Source organism: Drosophila melanogaster, chromosome 2L (genome assembly GCF_000001215.4).
Source record: "Drosophila melanogaster chromosome 2L".
Lineage (NCBI taxonomy): Eukaryota > Metazoa > Arthropoda > Insecta > Diptera > Drosophilidae > Drosophila > Drosophila melanogaster.
In genome coordinates, this window is record NT_033779.5 from 5,741,295 (window position 1) to 5,758,350 (window position 17,056).

The 17,056-nt window shown below is 41.6% G+C and overlaps 2 protein-coding genes across 3 annotated transcripts in view; both read left to right on the top strand.

Annotated features, from left to right (window-relative positions):
• Nucleotides 1-17,056, top strand: part of CG11030 (uncharacterized protein) — a 37,765-nt gene that overhangs the window by 16,639 nt on the left and 4,070 nt on the right. The window lies entirely within an intron of this gene.
• Nucleotides 4,863-6,667, top strand: CG11029 (uncharacterized protein). The gene has a single exon (NM_135111.2). The coding sequence runs from the start codon at nt 4,983-4,985 to the stop codon at nt 6,324-6,326; it is 1,344 nt and encodes a 447-aa protein (NP_608955.1). The 5' UTR covers nt 4,863-4,982; the 3' UTR covers nt 6,327-6,667.

The window sequence follows — 17,056 nt, forward strand, 5'->3', positions numbered from 1 at the left end:
TTCTCTATACACATATTTATAATTATCCGATGCCATAGCCGCCAGATTATTCAAAAAGGGCATTTATCTGGTACTTGGCTTTATGAATAATTCAATATTTGCCTTTTCCCCAACCAGTTCATCGAGAAACCAATTGATTCGTAACCAACTAATTATTCTTCGAATTTACTTGCAGGTATGTGAACATTGCTTAGAAACTCGCCAGGTTAATAACAATTATTATTTCGCAGTAAGTTCGATTTTAAATTTGTCTGTTAATTGCGCTATTAGAATTGTACATTTTACTTTTACAACCAATAATATACAGAAGCTAATGAACTAGATATCCGGGCTAGGGTGCATACCCTATTGAAGAATAGTAATACTTTGTGATATGCATATTCTCCGATTTCCATTGTAAAATCAACTTCAAATCTACGAGGGAGTTACTAAGGATTCTGTGTACTATGACTTATATAAACCTATGCACATCGTCAGTAGTGTGAAAAATGTATAATAATAATAACGAAAACACAAGGGTCACACACTTCAGATTTCAGCTTCCGGCTAAAAACTTTAATAATATTAACTGTTTACTTGGAAAAGTATTAGAGTCATGACGAGACCATTAGACTGTCTATTTGTCTAAGCAAACATAGTTCACATTGTATACTTTGAACGAAGATCAACGCTCAAACGGTCGGTCATCTACTTAGTTAGAGCTTCCCCATATTAATAGGGCTCATAAAGAAAATTGGGATCATTTCCGAGATCACACTATGTCCAGACTAGCAACACACGCTTGCAAAAGGCAATTTCATATTAAATAAAATATAAAGTAATACATTTAAATGTATTTATTTCCTCACTGCCAAAAAAAAAAATGGTGTTAACATAGCTGATTTATTAAAGCAGAGGGTTAACCCATTTGCTAACCATTTAACCCCAATTTAAATTATTTCGAATTTTTGGGATGCTGGCTGACTGGTGGCGGTTTCTTGTTTTGCCGTCTTGCACAAGTTTGCAAAAAGCCAAACGACGAATAGTAACAAGTATACAAATTGGTTCAAAAAAAAAATTGGCTTTGTCCATTGTCTTACTCAAGCGCAAAGTTTATGGCACTCAAAACTGGCTTGTTTGCTCACATTTCGATAGTTTTCGGTTTGAACATTCGTTTCCATGCGAAACAAAAGAGGGCAAATCGAAGTTCAAGTTTCTCATCCCATATCATCTTTTATCTGGCACATGCTTCGACTTCTGCTTGTTTCAGCCATTGGCTTTTAACATATTTTTCGTGTTCAAGGCCGCGCGCTGGCGCTTTCTTTTACAATAGGCGACCTTGAAGCTGCGACTGCGCAAGCGGCTTGGCACTCGCTCTTGGCCAGCTCGACGGCCTGGAAGTGAGATGGAAGCGGGCTGGAAGTGGGATGGAATGGAAGTGGAGGTGGTGGTGGTGGCTCTGGCGTTTGCACTCCGCGGTCGTGCTGACGTTTGTTATCACAGAGAGGCAGTCGGTCAAGCGACGATTTAACCCACTTAGGGTTTGCTGACCACCAGCAGATAGGCTGCTCAGTCCGCTTATTGGTCTGCTCACACCTGCTGTCAGCTTAATCGCTCTCCACTCAATCGGTCTATATTTTGAGATGGGGTAAATGGTAAATGGGAACTGAACTGGTGAAAAAAGTGGCAAACTTTTATCAGCCAGCAAATTGTTGTGCAATGGGTAACTAAACCTGCCTTTCTTCGGCAGCTGAGTCATTTGGAAATTCCATTGATGCACTTCCTGGGCTAAGTTTTACTATACAATTTCGTGTTTAAAGTGCTGACATAAAATCGAGATTTAAGAACAACATTAATTATTCATAAATTATATTAATTGAGAATAAATTAAATTTTTGTTAAATTTTGTGTGGGGTTGTTTTGTGGGAGTCAGTTTATATCTCAGAGATTAAATGTAAAGAATTTATTGCTTATGAGGGACTAGTCAATAAAAATCTTTCAATCTGTTACATTCAATATGCCATTTTACTGTACGAGTAGCGGTGTAATTACATTATCTGATCAGACAGGTGATTCAGCATATTTATTAAAAATGTTAATCATTTTCATTTTCTCATGCAATGAATTTTAACAAATATGCATACAAGATATTTTTGATCGATAAAATATTTTTTTAAGGAAATGGGGAATTTTTTTTATTTGTTTATATTTTTAGCCGTATATAAAAAGTCGTGTAGGGTAAAGATAACAATAATAATTGAGTTTTAGAGCAGTAGAGATTATCTGACACGTTTTCCGTAATTACGATTTCCATCGATTATAACAATAATTAACCTACAATTGAAAAATGTGTTTTTGCTCAACAACAATAAATCATATATGTATAAATAGGTATTTTAGTATAGGTAAGGGGATATCAGGTCCGGTGGTTACATCATGAAAAGTGGCATTTATATTAAATTTTAAAATGTCAGTTACTCGAATATGCTGTTTTTTCTTTGCGTGTACATTTATTGTGTAAACATACAAATTATAGCAATCTGGCAACTCGTTCATGCATTTTAAACTTTATTTAATTTTCGAGTTTGAGCTTTCGAGCAGAGCCGCCGATCCGAAAAGCTTTTACAAAAACTCTCTTGAGGGAATAAAATCTGTCCAAAATGATTTCACAAATGAAATGTGCCACTTTTGAGAAACGCCACTTGTTTATAAATAAATGTCTGTTATCATAAAAATTGTTATATATTAAGTTGTCTTAGCAAACTGGCTGCGATCAATTCAGCAATAATGTTGCTTGCGTGCTGCGAAATGTTGCTGAAACCAAAATGAAAACTTCAGCTAGCAACACTTGATTAGGCTCAATTATTTTAATGGAGTGAGTCTGAGGCATTTCTATCCACACCGTAGACTTTAGAAAAACTAGTTACCACAGCTGAATGGTATAACTTTAATAAGGGTTTATTACTATTGGGATATCAGAGAGTTAAATGCTCGTATTAATCAGTATTCTGCTGAGAGCTTTGAACCTTACATAAATTATATATTTAATCAATCAGCGATTAAATGTGATCGGTGTTTAGAAGGGCAGCAATTTATAGGAATTGACACATTATAAAATTCCAATCCCCTCGAGCTAATTGTTATCGGTTCACTATCCCGACAAGTTAATTTTATATTTATTCCTCTCATAATTACTCTAGCCAATGTAGTAGTGCCTTGTGTTAGCTATGGGAATTAATTAAATATGAATCGAATACAACGGTTATTAGAACGCGGTTTACAGATGTGTACATTTTATTGCCCTCAAAAAATGTACAATACTTTCAAAGGTTTGCACTAATGACTTGTTTAGTTTTCTCACGTAAATACAACAGTTTTTCTGTCAGATCCCGGTTCAAAGTTTACCATTGAGGATGAGGCTCCATAATGGAGTTTAGAGGGTTTGTTCCGATATTTACTCTTCTAAATCAAGAGCAAGGGGCAGAATGTGAATAGCAAGTTTTTAGGGCTTAATCCCGTTGCCAAAAGAGGGGCTGCTTCTGCCAACCCGTTAAGAAAAAAGTGTAGGGTGTGGGTGGGGGGTTCAAGCGGAAACCGGAACCGCAGAGTAAAATTCCATCACGTTCAGGCCCCTTGTTGCTGCCGCAGGCTGTGTTTACAGCCTTCAGATGACACGCCTCAAAAACAAGACCCAACGTCTGAGTCAAGTTGTGCGAGCCGCACAATATATTTATAGATCACTTTACTTAATAATATTTTATATAAATTGTCTTGGTTGCTGGTGGGCAATAACCGCTATCAAGTTCGACAAAACGGATATGTTTTCGCATAGCACTCAAGTTTCAAGACTCTTTTCGCGAGATTCAAACAAACAATTAGCTATTAAGATTTGAAGCATTTCGAGCAACAATTACATTACCAACTTACTTAAGCTTAATGTGCAAATATTTTGAAGCTCTCCGCTTGTGTTTTCCTTGTTCGAAATGCATGAATGGGGAGTTGAAGATCTAAGGCAGATAAGATTCAATTTTAGCCAGAGACGTGGAACACATTGAACTTTCAACATCTTAAAGTGAATTACATTTTCATGGGGTCACTCAAATTATATACTAAAAGGTTTAATTACCATTGCCAGGTATATGTCCATTGTTCTTAGGAACAAACTTCATTCTTTATGCCGGTGACTATTTAATTACGAACTTTATATCACTGAAAGGTGTTAAATATTGACAGACGGAAGATTATAATAAAAACGTTAAATAATGTTTTAAGGGACAACACAACAAAATATTATTTTAATTGGCGGCAAGAAACCAAATTTTTACCCGAGTTTTTAACTTAATGCCCCGATTTTAAATGTTGGTCGGGTTGGGTGATTTTTGGGCTCACCTCAAGATCCCAAGCTCAAAGTCTACGCCACTGTCTCTATAGCTTCAAATTAATTATATTTATTGTTTCATTTTTTCTGAACACAAACAAATGTGCGTTTTCTCGGCGTGTTTTGGTAGCATCCATGTTTTGCCACAAGGTAATTATTTCGTACACTAAACAGCATTTTGTTTAGGGCATTTCGTTGGTGCTTTTGAACCGCAGGGCACTTTGTGTGTATTTTTTCGAGCTGAAACCAGAGGCTGGTGCTGCTATCAGGCCGCTCTGTCATTTTTATGATTGTTAATGTCTCGGTCAACGCTTTTAAGTCAAGTTCTGAGCCCCGTCCCAATCCCGTCCCCATCCTCCACGATCGTCTGTGGCTTGTTGTTGGCTTTAATGGAAAGAAATGAGTTTGAGAGCCAGCGGTCGGAGCGGATGGAGTTGCGAGGAGGGGATCCGGCCTGTGAATTCATATAGTTTGTGGCGGGCATTAAAAACGATCGACACATTTGCCTGTCGGATGAGAACGCGTTCAGAAGTTCATCGGGTATGAGCTTGCGAAAGTATATCCGAATGGATAAGAACTCAAACTAAATCTCTTGATTTTCGATAAAAAACAAAATATATCCGATATGGCTAGCATTACCTATGCATTGTGTCTGTGCTCGTTGTTTATATTATTCTCGCCTCTTGTGTCCGCGAATCGGCGTGTCCGGCGACAAAATCGATCCGATCGCCTGCTGGCCGACATCGGAGTACGTGCCCAGTCCTACGATCCCCGTGTGCCGGAAAATGGCATTCAGCAGTACACCGACATCGACCAGGATCTGCGCCATCTGTTCCTGAACACCAGGCAGACCACGCTGAAATGGGCCCTTAACAACATCGAGGCGCTGAGCAGTCGCGGCAGACGCGAGGGAAAGCTCCAGGCTCCGGTGTCCAAGAAGGTGCCCTTCCTGTGTCCCACTAACAACACACGCTCCCCGAGTCCGCCCACTTCCATAGAGCACCTCAGGCCGGGTGATATTGACATCATAGCTGCCTTTGGCGACTCCCTGTCCGCAGGCAACGGAATACTTTCCAACAATGCCATCGACATGATCAACGAGTTCCGTGGTCTGACCTTCTCCGGTGGCGGTCTGGCCAACTGGCGAAGATTCGTCACCCTGCCGAACATCCTGAAGATCTTTAATCCCAAACTGTACGGTTTCGCGGTGAGCAACAGCCTGGTGATCAACCACCGATCGTCGCGACTTAACATCGCCGAGCCGATGATCATGTCGCGGGATCTGCCCTTCCAGGCTCGCGTACTCATCGATCTGCTGCGACGCGATCGCCATGTGGACATGAAGCGGCACTGGAAGCTGTTGACAGTGTATGTGGGAAACAACGACATCTGCTCCGACCTGTGTCACTGGGACACGCCGCAGAGCTTCCTCGATCAGCACGCCCGCGATCTGCGCCAGGCATTCCGGCTGCTGCGCGACCATGTGCCGCGCCTGCTTATCAATTTAATTGTGGTGCCAAACATCCCGCTGGTGTTGAGCACCATGACCAAAGTGCCGCTGCAGTGCTTCGTGGTGCATCGTGTGGGGTGCCACTGTCTGATCAACGACCGCCTGAACCGCACCGAGTTCAATGAGCGCATGGACACCCTGACGCGTTGGCAGCAGCTGGACATGGAGATCGCCCGGCTGCCGGAGTTCCGTCGCCAGGACTTCGCCATCGTCGCCCATCCGATGCTGACCAAACTAACTGCTCCCACTTTGCCCGATGGGAGCACGGACTGGAGGTTCTTCTCTCACGACTGCTTCCATTTTAGCCAGCGCGGCCACGCGATCATCTCGAACCTGTTGTGGAACAGCATGCTCCTGCCGGACGACCAGAAGCCACGACCTTCGGTGGTGCCCGAGCTGTTCGAGCGGGTCGTTTGCCCCACTGCGGAGCAGCCCTACCTTGTGGTCAGGCCAAGTTGAGGGTCTCCCAAGATCGGGAACGGGTTAAGTTACTTGGTTTGGCTGTCTGGTTACCCTTTTCTTGGCGTAACCGCAGTCTGGTGTGCACAGAGAAAAATTGCTTTTTATTCGCATATCAAATTATAGAAGTCTAGGTACTCTTCATAATTCATAATAAATTATTATTATTTATAACCATAATATATAAACAATCCACTTCCACTTCCGCAAATCTCTTTGCGGAATGCATTGGATAGTGCAAAGGAAACTCGAAGGATTTTGTTCACAAAATAAAATTTGATCTTTGACATTGCAAATAAATAAAAATATATTTGTCAAGATGTCAAAAACCTAAAAAGATTAAATGATGAATTAATTGAAATTTTATCTTACTGGCAAAGGGGTTTTACCTTTCGTATGCGTACAGTTTCCACAACTCTTTCCCAAACCCATTTCCATTTCAATTAAAGTATTATGCAATTTTTAATTTATATTTTTAATTAATTAAAAACACATCCCCATCCGGAATAAAAATTCATTAAAACATTTCTTGCTTATGCGGCAGAAAAAATGCTCCGGCTTACAGTGAACACCATCCTTGATGACCCCCCCTCCCCCCTCTCATTCTACTCAACGCGTGACAGCGTCGCCTGCTCATTACCTGCCTCCTTCCAGTCGCAGTCCCGGCACCGCCCACTTTCCACCAAACGCAGAAATTAAAATATAAAATATAAATAACAGCAAATATAAAGTTGCAGTCGGGTAGCTCGACTATGGGATACCGTCTGCTTTCTGGCCACTCGAACAAATATATTTAATCATATTATTGTTCGTATTAAAAAAACAAATAATTCTGCAGACCGAATAGCTCCATCCATCCTTAATAACCCCTTGAAATTTAGGTAAAAAGAGTACACTTCATTAGGATAGAGATGCAGCATTCTCGATGATTTACATTTTTTAATATGTGTAATATGCCTTTTATATATTGTGAGTTGAGGGGTATAACAAAGCATCGCAAGCATTTCTCGCTTATGCAGCGGCAGGACCACCTGCAAACCGGACAGTTGCCAATGGGCGGATACCAACCCCAAAAAAATCTGATTCCCGGGCACAAATGGAAAAAAATGAAATTGAAAATGAGTACACACACACATATATGCACGCCCACTGCAAACAAAGTTGCCGGTGGGAGGGGCGTGGAAGCATAATAACAACAAGACTGTGGAAAAAATTGTGACTGGGGCGTAGATTCGGTAGACCTGAGGGGGGTTATGGAGTGGGGGCTGTAAAAATTATATTAAAAATGCAGTGTCCGAAAAGGGCGTAGCACAACCACACAAACATGCAAATACTCACACACTCGCGACCAGCAGGAAAAAAAACGCCACACGTGGCTGCAAAAAAGTAATAATAAAACTGAAGTTTTTCTGGGCTGGGCCTGTTCCTCCATAACGCTGATATATACACCTCTCTGCATGTGTGCTGCCCCGACATGTGTGTGTATTATTTACATATTTAAATATTTTTGAAACCCAAAAAACAGCAAGAGCAGAAGCACAAACTGTCCCGTTTCGAAAAGGTGCGTTTTTTTTCTTTCGTTTTGAGGCCGAAAAATTGGATTGCAATGTAAACAACCGAAATGAGTACGCAAATAGAAAAATCTTCAGCGTTGCACATTGGCTTGTTAAAAAAAAGGGTAAATCTCTAGCCCTGATTAACCCGAACGACAAAATTACCTCCCCCAAAAAAGTCGTAGCATATAGTAAAGGGTTAACCATCAAATGAAATAGATAGACCGGGGAGTTAGACCTAACGAATGATTGCATAAATATAATATGATTGCAAACAAAAACATTTTTTATCCATTTGCGATTGTCACTCCGCTTCCTTTATGTATATAAACTCCAACTTCCATCCATGTTAATGCCATTTTTTTTTCATTGGGGGAGTATATCACAAATAATGTATAGTACAAAGCAGGATATATACTCTAACCTGACTTTTATGACATAGTATTAAATATTAAATAGTAAGGACATTTACAGTGAAAGTGCACGAAAGATATATAATCTGGTTTCCCAGGATGCCAGCGATCCTAAGCTGGCACTTGAAGTGACCACCAATTGGAACTGACCCTGACAAATCCATCAAGACAGTGCTTTACAATGCAAAATCGGCCAGGAACTTCAGTTCCGCCTGGCTAGAAAACGTCTGCAACCATCGGAGGGGAAAACTGCGGCATGGTTGACAATGGTCCTTGGAGTTGCCACGAAAAAAAAATCCATGCTTGACATTAAACAGCGACAACATTTTCACTTTGCATGCAGAATGCCGGCACAAAGGGTCCTGCGATGGACTGGCGGAGGCGTCTCATGCAGCGACTGACAACCGCATTGGATACTCCCCGCCTCCGAATCTCGCATCCTGGATTCCGGATCACCTCCCCCAAGCCACCGAAGCTAACTGGCCGCGCTAAAACGTCAGCCAGACAGCGGTGGCGATGGCGGAAATAGAGCAAAAGTTGAGAACAAAAACGATGAGCGAAATGGAAAAAAATGGCACACAAGCTACTTGAGCTTGAACCGGCGACGCTTTTCAAATTCCCCACCCAAAGTGGGTGGTGTTCCACTCCCTTTTCGGGTTATTTTTTCCGCGACCAGGCATGCGGCTGACGGGTTAAGGCGGGACAGTTGACCATCGCGCGCTCGGTCGGGGGAGCAGGGGCTTCTGGCTGTGGGCGCGTCCTTTCATTGTATGTACGCTGGAGTGGAGTCGTCTCCCCACACGCAAATCCAACTACCAGTTCCTGTCCGGCTGCTAACCCCCCGTGTAATGGCAATAATTTTGACGTCTGTTTAGTTGGCCCTTTGCGTGCCTTCAACGCAAAGGATAACGGCCATCTGCACGCAGCAGTGACGAGGATTCGCCGAGTCCTCTGCCAGAGATGCGTCTCCTGGTGCGTTTGTTTTGAGTGCAGCGGAAGCGTCTTTTAATCAGCGCTTCGTGGCAATGAAAACTGATAGGTTGCGGGATGTCCTTTGGGAATGGGCTTCTGCCATCCAATGGTCATCAGCCGATTTTGGGCATTACGATTGACAGCACGGGTGGAAGATGGTGGAAAGTTGAAAATGTAAGTTATATGTAGAAAAAATGGTGTGTAGTTCAAAATTTCTTTAGCTGATGAGTTAAACTATGAAACATGATAATTTTTGAGAATATTTCCCTAAGACCTTCCTCAACAAACGAATGAGGCTTCCCTCTTCTTTGGGGATTCCCAATACATTTTTCATTTTCATTTTGCACTCTTTATTCCACCACGCAGTGTGTATGAACATCTCGTGGCCCATTTGCTTATGCCTCTTGCCATTGTTTGCGCTACACTTCAACGCACTTTCGTCATTGATCCGGAGAGTCCTGCAAGCAGTCGGTCCGGTCCTTCTGCCCAGACCACCCAACCACCCCATCTCGGCCAGAGCAGACCGGACCCCAAACTGGCCTTCAATTCAAACCCCGTGGCTGTGGCCCGTTTTATTTTTTCATTTTTATTGAATTTTGCTTGCCCATGCTATAGCTTCAGTGGAATAACCAGTCCGCCCCGGAGTGTGTTGCATTATGCCGGGACATACGTTTTGAAATTCCATTTCTGCGTAGGTTTTTTTTATCCATTACTCAAATCTGTGTATGGTTGTGTATGGGTGTGAGGCCGTGGACAGTGGAAGGTGGCACGTATGTTGCCAGGTTGCCCCACGTACGGGGGCCACGGCGCTAAGCTTTGACTTGGGATTTGCATTTTTTACGCGCCGAGTACCAACTCGCCCCATGCTCCTGCCCTCCGAGGATGGGAGTGCGGGAAGGGTCGGATCGGTGGAGCGAGGAATGGCATCCACTTCTGCTGATGCCGTGATTTTTTTTTTTCATTTTTGATACCGTGTACAGTAAACAGACATGATATGCAGATGATCGAAGACTAGTGTGCAAAACAAGAAATTAAGCAATTGAAATGAATTAAATGTTCTTACTTGTAATACATATATTGCTAAAGGACACATGTATTAAGTGATCTTTTTTTTTATACCTAGACAAAGTGCTCTGTAATAGGTATTCAATAGTTGAGCTTTAGAACAGAGCTTCATTGTTAACGTTGTTGTTACGACTAGTCCTTCTTTTTTTCCATAATTCCCTGCTTGCTTCTTTCATTCGCCGTGTCCTGTTTTGGGATAAAAATCCATTTCATCATCAGGGTTTCCTTCGTTCGCCGCCTTCCTGCTGATGCTGCTTTGTCTGATCGCGTTGAAATTGTAATGAGATTTTCTGTTTTGGGTCGACTTGGTACTTACGTATATGTTTTGTCGAGGAGTTGGCGCAAATTTTACGGTAATATGATTTTTTGAGAATGTATATGCAGACCGGGAGTTTGTCTATTTAATTTATAAAATTTATCTGCGACTCGCATCGGTGGGCAGCATTATATCCTGTCCACAATTTGCGGTTGTCAAGTCATATGGCAGCGGCAAATGCATTCGCTCATTCATCATTCGAAAGCAAGTCTGTTATCCTTTCTTTACGGATATGTATCCGTATCCTTTCTGTCCCGTTTTCGGTTAAAATGAATTTTTTTCCCCGTGCCGCACGAATTTTTAATAGATTAGACGGGTTTCCTTTGAGAACAGTGCGGGCTGGCAGCCCGTTGTTTTCCATCCACCCAGTTCGTAAACAGGGATTATGTTGGATGAGGCGAGGGTGGAGTTCTTAGTCCAGAAGGTTAGGCAGTGGATTTGAGGTGGTAATTATTGCGCAGGACTTGTTTAATTATGTGACTCCACAAATGGGATAGTATATCATCTATTATATATTGTATTATATTATTTATTTTTAGATCTTATATAGTTGTCAAACTTTATAAATCGAAATATTGGCTATGACATGTCTGCCCCCCCCTTCCTCATCGCCATTATAAATATGCAGAAATATTTGGCTCGACAAACAGAATAAAATTGATGGAACTTTGTTGGCTGGCTATCTATGCTTTTTCGCAGTTCGCTGAGAACAATACACAATTTCCAATTAAGCGACAGTTTGTCCACTCTCCCGACCACCGATTTCTGCTATATGCTATTTGCCCGTGCGCATCTATAGACCGTCTAACCCTTTCCCCAGAATTCATCGGCACCATTCGAAACATTCGACCGACCGACCATTTGACCATTCGAAGCGATGTTTGGTCGTTTGCTGTTGTTGTTTTTACTCGCTTTCGGCGGGCTCGATAGCAAATTGTATTTAAAATTTATATAAAATTCGCGGAGTATTTGTTGTGACAACGTCTGTGTGCCCGTCGACCACCGATACCCCGCTGCTCCAAACGAGCATTAGCCACCACACGGTTATTTTTGCCTGCTCCACAATCAACGTTAAAAATTCGCGCAATTTATGCATGCATGGAGAGAGGTGGTTGGAAAAAAGAGGGGGGGGGGGTAGAGAGAGGTGGTTACTCCTGCCTCGTGTGGGCTCGTATAAATGGCAAAAAGCCTCTGTCGCTGCCCCTTCCTGTGGCATCCGTCTCCAGCTCCAGCTCCTGCCACTTCCACTTGCCCGTTGTTATTTCCACTGGCGGCGAATCACCAAAAACTCCGCGCTTGTTTATTTTATTGGCACGTAAATTTATGTGGATCTCCATTCCACTTTTCCGGCCCTGTCTCTCCGCACGGGAGTGAGTGAGAGGGTGAGTGTAGCTTTTCCGTATATTCCTGCATCCTATATATTGTGTGTACACAATTGTGTTTTGTGTATTTTATAAATAATTTCTGTTCAACGTGCAAAAATATCTACACACCCGGAAAAACCACCGGTTTTTGTCAGATTCTCGGCGCACATAAACTTGTACATTATATATTTTTTGCGTTGAAGGAGGGGCAATTCGTCAGACATGCGATAGATCATTTGGTTATTTCATGATAGCTAACTAACATGAATCGAAACCTTTCAATATCAATGAAGTCATACCACTATGAGTATAGTGTAATTAGTATCCGTTAATTAGGCCTAAAGTTTCGATAATCTTCTGACAAGATTTTGTTGAATGTGAGGTTGTCCCAATTTCAAGAGACCTGTAATCTCTTTTGGATTCACCAACGAAGCCTTTAGCTGTTCCCTGTCATAAGCTGGCCAACAAGGAATTGCGAAGGGGGTTGAGTCGGCAGCTTCATCAATATGCAAAGGTCCAGAATTAAAGAGACAGTGAATGGCACAAAGAAACTGATGAAAGTGGAACCTTAACACTGGGTTAAAGGCACTTTGTTAAATACGAACAAACATAACGCATCTAACTTGTACTTTGAATCGAATAAATATCGATAAAAGCTATATGAAAGCTCTATACTTGGCCCCAACCTTGTCAACTTTATCAACTTATGTACTAGCAGCAGATATATTAAATAGCATATTTTCGATAAATGAATCACAGCTCGTGGATAGCAGCTCCTCTTGACCACTGTGCCTGCCATCCAATGCGTCTCTGCTGTGCTCACGTTCCATGCTGTCCAATTATGTCTCACACATGCAAATGCAACGTGCAGCGGCGGAAATCAGCCAGCCTCCATTCCGAAAACCCACATGCTCAATCCCCAGTGCCACCTCCGTGCCACCCAATCACTCGACGCGCTTGTTGGGTCCGCGAGGCTTTTGGCCAGGAGCGGCAGAGCGACACGAACTGGGCCCAAACGAGCGGCGAACAAACGACAGCACATACATGGATGCCATAACGGGTGGATCCGTGGGCCGGGGATCGAGGCTCAACTCTGTTTCAATTTGCACCCCCGCAGACGTGGCAATCACTCAGTCGACCCACTACACTGGCGCCACCCACTGCCACTGCCCACTCCCCCAAAAGCACCCACTTTTTCGCGTAACGCAGAGTTTGGTGGGGGAATGGGACAGGGAACGTGTTGTTTCCGACTCTTTCGGTCATTCTCCAGCGACATATGGTTGTTGTTTTGCTTTTTGGCCATGGCTAGTCGTTGTTGTTGTTGTCCATGTTGGCGTCCATGCTGTCGTGCTATGTGCGTTTGTTGCAACAATCGATTTATTTTCGGTTTCATTTCTGATTGGCAATATTTCATAGCAGTGTCGTTCCCTTTTTTTTTACTATTCAGCTTCTCGTTTCACTCTATTCCGTTTGTGTATGTGCCTGGAATATTTGTATTTTTTAAATAATAACGTGCAGGGTGAAACGGAATTGGAATGCGCATATTGCTGGTATCACAGCGAAGATTCTTTTACAGATGCAGTATCAATATCAAAACCAACCAAAACCAAAAAGCTTATTTAACTAACCCCTTTCAGCATTGTAAAGTAGACGACTGACGTGAAGTGTTTCCATTCTACAAGAATATTATTACTATTAAAAATGTAGACCCCTTAATAGGCCACGTTTCCCTTTTTACAATTATTTTCCAACCCTTCGATAGCAGTTCGCTACTTGGCTATTTTTTTAAATTTATTTTACTCTTTTGGGTTTGCCAATTATTAAAATAAATAATGGACCTTAAAATCGCTCACAATTCGGTCGGTGGGGTTTGAATAAATAAATCTGAAATTGATAATTGGCAATTGCAAATCGAGGCGGAAAATGTTGGTGTCTGTATGCTGCAATGCCATTTCATAAATGAAATTTTTTTTGGTGCTTCAAATTAGCGGACGTCGTGCAGCTTCACTTTTCCATTGGCTCGACCGCAGCCGTTTCATTTCCCGTTTTTGCCGGATACAAACCCAAACCTAATCCAATTGAATCTCCACCCACGCAAATCCAACTGCTAGCCACAACAAATATAATTTCTAGCGTCAAATGTGGAATATTTTCCCCATTTTAGAATTGCAATAACAATTTTGCAACAGACGTATACATTTTGATATTGATCATTATAATAAGTCTGCATAATGATTCCCATAATTGAACACTATCCTGAAAATAGTAAGAAATTGGCGATTGTTGTATAATATTTGGAAAATTTAAGCATTTTATATGTTTCTTGAAGTGCACCCTCTATCCATGACTTAGAATCAATATTTCGGTTATTGGCATTACACAACGTCAACACCACGAACTGCAGCGGCAACAAAGACAGCGACACTTGCCACCAAAAATTGCATATATTTGGATGCCCCCTTTTTCGGGGGAAAATTCACGATATCAGACTTTGGAGGACAGGACTTGGAGTTTTGGGTGGGCTATGTGTTTGGTGGGTTCACTGCGGTTTAGAGACAGCCTGCGGGTATAACATCTTCATTCGCCGCGTACACTTAAACGAAAAGTGAGAGCACATCACGGTATTTAATATATATACTTTTAGTAACTTGCAGTTGATATACATTTAACATAATAATTATTCTAATTTCCTTGGAAGTACGAAAGAATTGGTATAACATTTATGAAACTTAAGTCTTTTTAAGGCTTTTTTGTTTTGAGTGCATTGTCGCCACATTCTGCGGCGTTTCTCTGGTCGCTGGCTCGTTGGGTTAACGTTAATTTGCACAATTTTTGAGTTATGCCAATCGATTTCTAATGGGCCTCGCCTTGTATGCGATACACAATCCACCTCCACCGCCATCGGGAAAACTGAACTCTTGCCATGGCTGTCGCGCGGAAAATGCCGGGACACTTGTGTGGGAGAGTTAGCTTCATTTGTAGTCCTAAACTGCCAGGATTTCACATCTCCTGACTTGGGCTTCCAATGATGGTGGGTGGCATCATTGATGAGCAACAAAGTGTTTCGCAGTGATTTCATATTTGCCAAGCTGACATTGATGTGGTAGACACCTGCCCACTTTTTGTGGTAAACACTAATTGATGATTTAAGGTAGACACTTTGTTATTTCTTATGGGCTATGAGAGATCATATAATTATAATTTATTGCAAAGAACGAATTGTACTAAAAATTATTATCAAATAAATTACTAAAAAGTGAGCTTTAGTGTCGGGCTTAACAAAATCATGGGAAAATGAGTTTCACCACAAGCAGAACCCCTCATTATTGGCATAAAACATCCTCTTCTTTTTTTTTGCGATAACCAATGAATATGTCGTATGTCGTCTGTCGAAAATTGCATATGCAATACGAATTTCAGCCCATAAATATGCAAAGGTTTTTGCGCAATTATCGCAGACGAGGCCTAAACCACATGCAAACACATTTATTTATGACATTATTGCATAAAATGGTATAAAAATAAATTGGATATATACAAATGAAGGTGTCCTACCCCCAAATTATTTTAGGCACCGCTGAAATTGTGCAGCTGCGTTTGTGGTTGGCAAAAATTGGCTGGGGGTTTATTGGACTTGGAATGGGGCAGACGCCATCAAATGTTGTCATTAAATTCAGCGGATTGCCGCAGGAAGAGAGAGAGATGAATAAAATGAACGGTCATAACCTGGCTGGAAAACCCACAGAAATTGCAGTATATATTTTATTCATGCAGCGGAAAAATTGCCACGAAATATTGTTTGTTTATTCGCGTTTTCCAGGCTCTGTCATTGCGGTGGAGTATTTGTGTATATAAATGCATATGCATATATATGTATGTATATGTATACAGACGGCTCTCGATTCCTGGTACGAATTCAATTGCACTTGCATTGCCTACTTATGGGCGAATTATGTGTTGGTTTTGGTCCGAAGGACCCTTTTTCGCGGCCATGCACATGAAATGCATTGCGTAATAACTGTTAATGCTTAACATCGACAGCATTGCAACAACTGCAATAATTGCAAAAACTGCATTGTTTGGCTGCTGCATTTGCAAATGACACAAAAGCCAGCCCGAAATTTAAATCATTTTGGGGTGGTGGGCATGGGGCCATTCGGGTGTTTTGTCTATCTGTCCGCAGTTTGCAATTTGGTTTATTTTTCTTTGGCAGGTCCCATATAGACGTTGCTCTATTCGGTCGCCAGTTGATAATGGAAGCCTCGTTATGCCCATCTCATCTCATTTTGGCCATCTGGACGTGTTGGTTTGAGTTTCTGCAATTGGCTAGTGCCGTTTTCGCCGCTAAAATATGCCTGCGTTTTATCTAACGCTTTGTTTGTCCGACAGTGACTACTCGCTATGATAGTCAAGTTTGCCAAAGCGTAATTAGTTTCAACCAGTGCAATTGCAGATGACATCTTACATGGTGAATAAAAATTTAGCTATTTTTTTATTCCGTTTTACCATATACTATATTTTAAATGTTAAACATAAATATTGGTATAGATTCGATCTGCATTTTTAAAGCAATTAAGTAAATAGGAAGGATAACATGCCTACGTTCTGTTTTAAATGCCAAATGTAATAAATATTTCAAAAGACAAAATATTAATTATTTTTGCGCCAAATCCTTTTGTTCAAACCGCACTTTGTATTTCGCCCACAAAATACAATTAAAATAATTCGCTAATAAGGATATACATAGCATATGAAATAAATGCTGCGGGTTGTTCTGCACTTGACCAGCAATTTGGCTGTCGAAATAATTATTTGGTAAATTGCATTGTAAACTGCAGGCAAAATATGCAGACCGCAAATGACAAAAGCAAATATATGAAAAATGAGCTTTTCATACTATTTTGCAATTAATATCCAAAACATGCAACCCCCAGTCCCCAGTCTACGCCATTTATTCTATACTCCCAGCCCCACTGCCTCCAGCCGCCTGCTTTATTAATATTAATTGAAAATAAATGCAGCATAAGCCGGGTCGGTCAAAAAGCAG

Excerpts from the sequence above, each read along its gene's own strand:
- CG11029 (NM_135111.2), top strand. The coding sequence starts at position 4,983 with ATGGCTAGCATTACCTATGCATTGTGTCTGTGCTCGTTGTTTATATTA.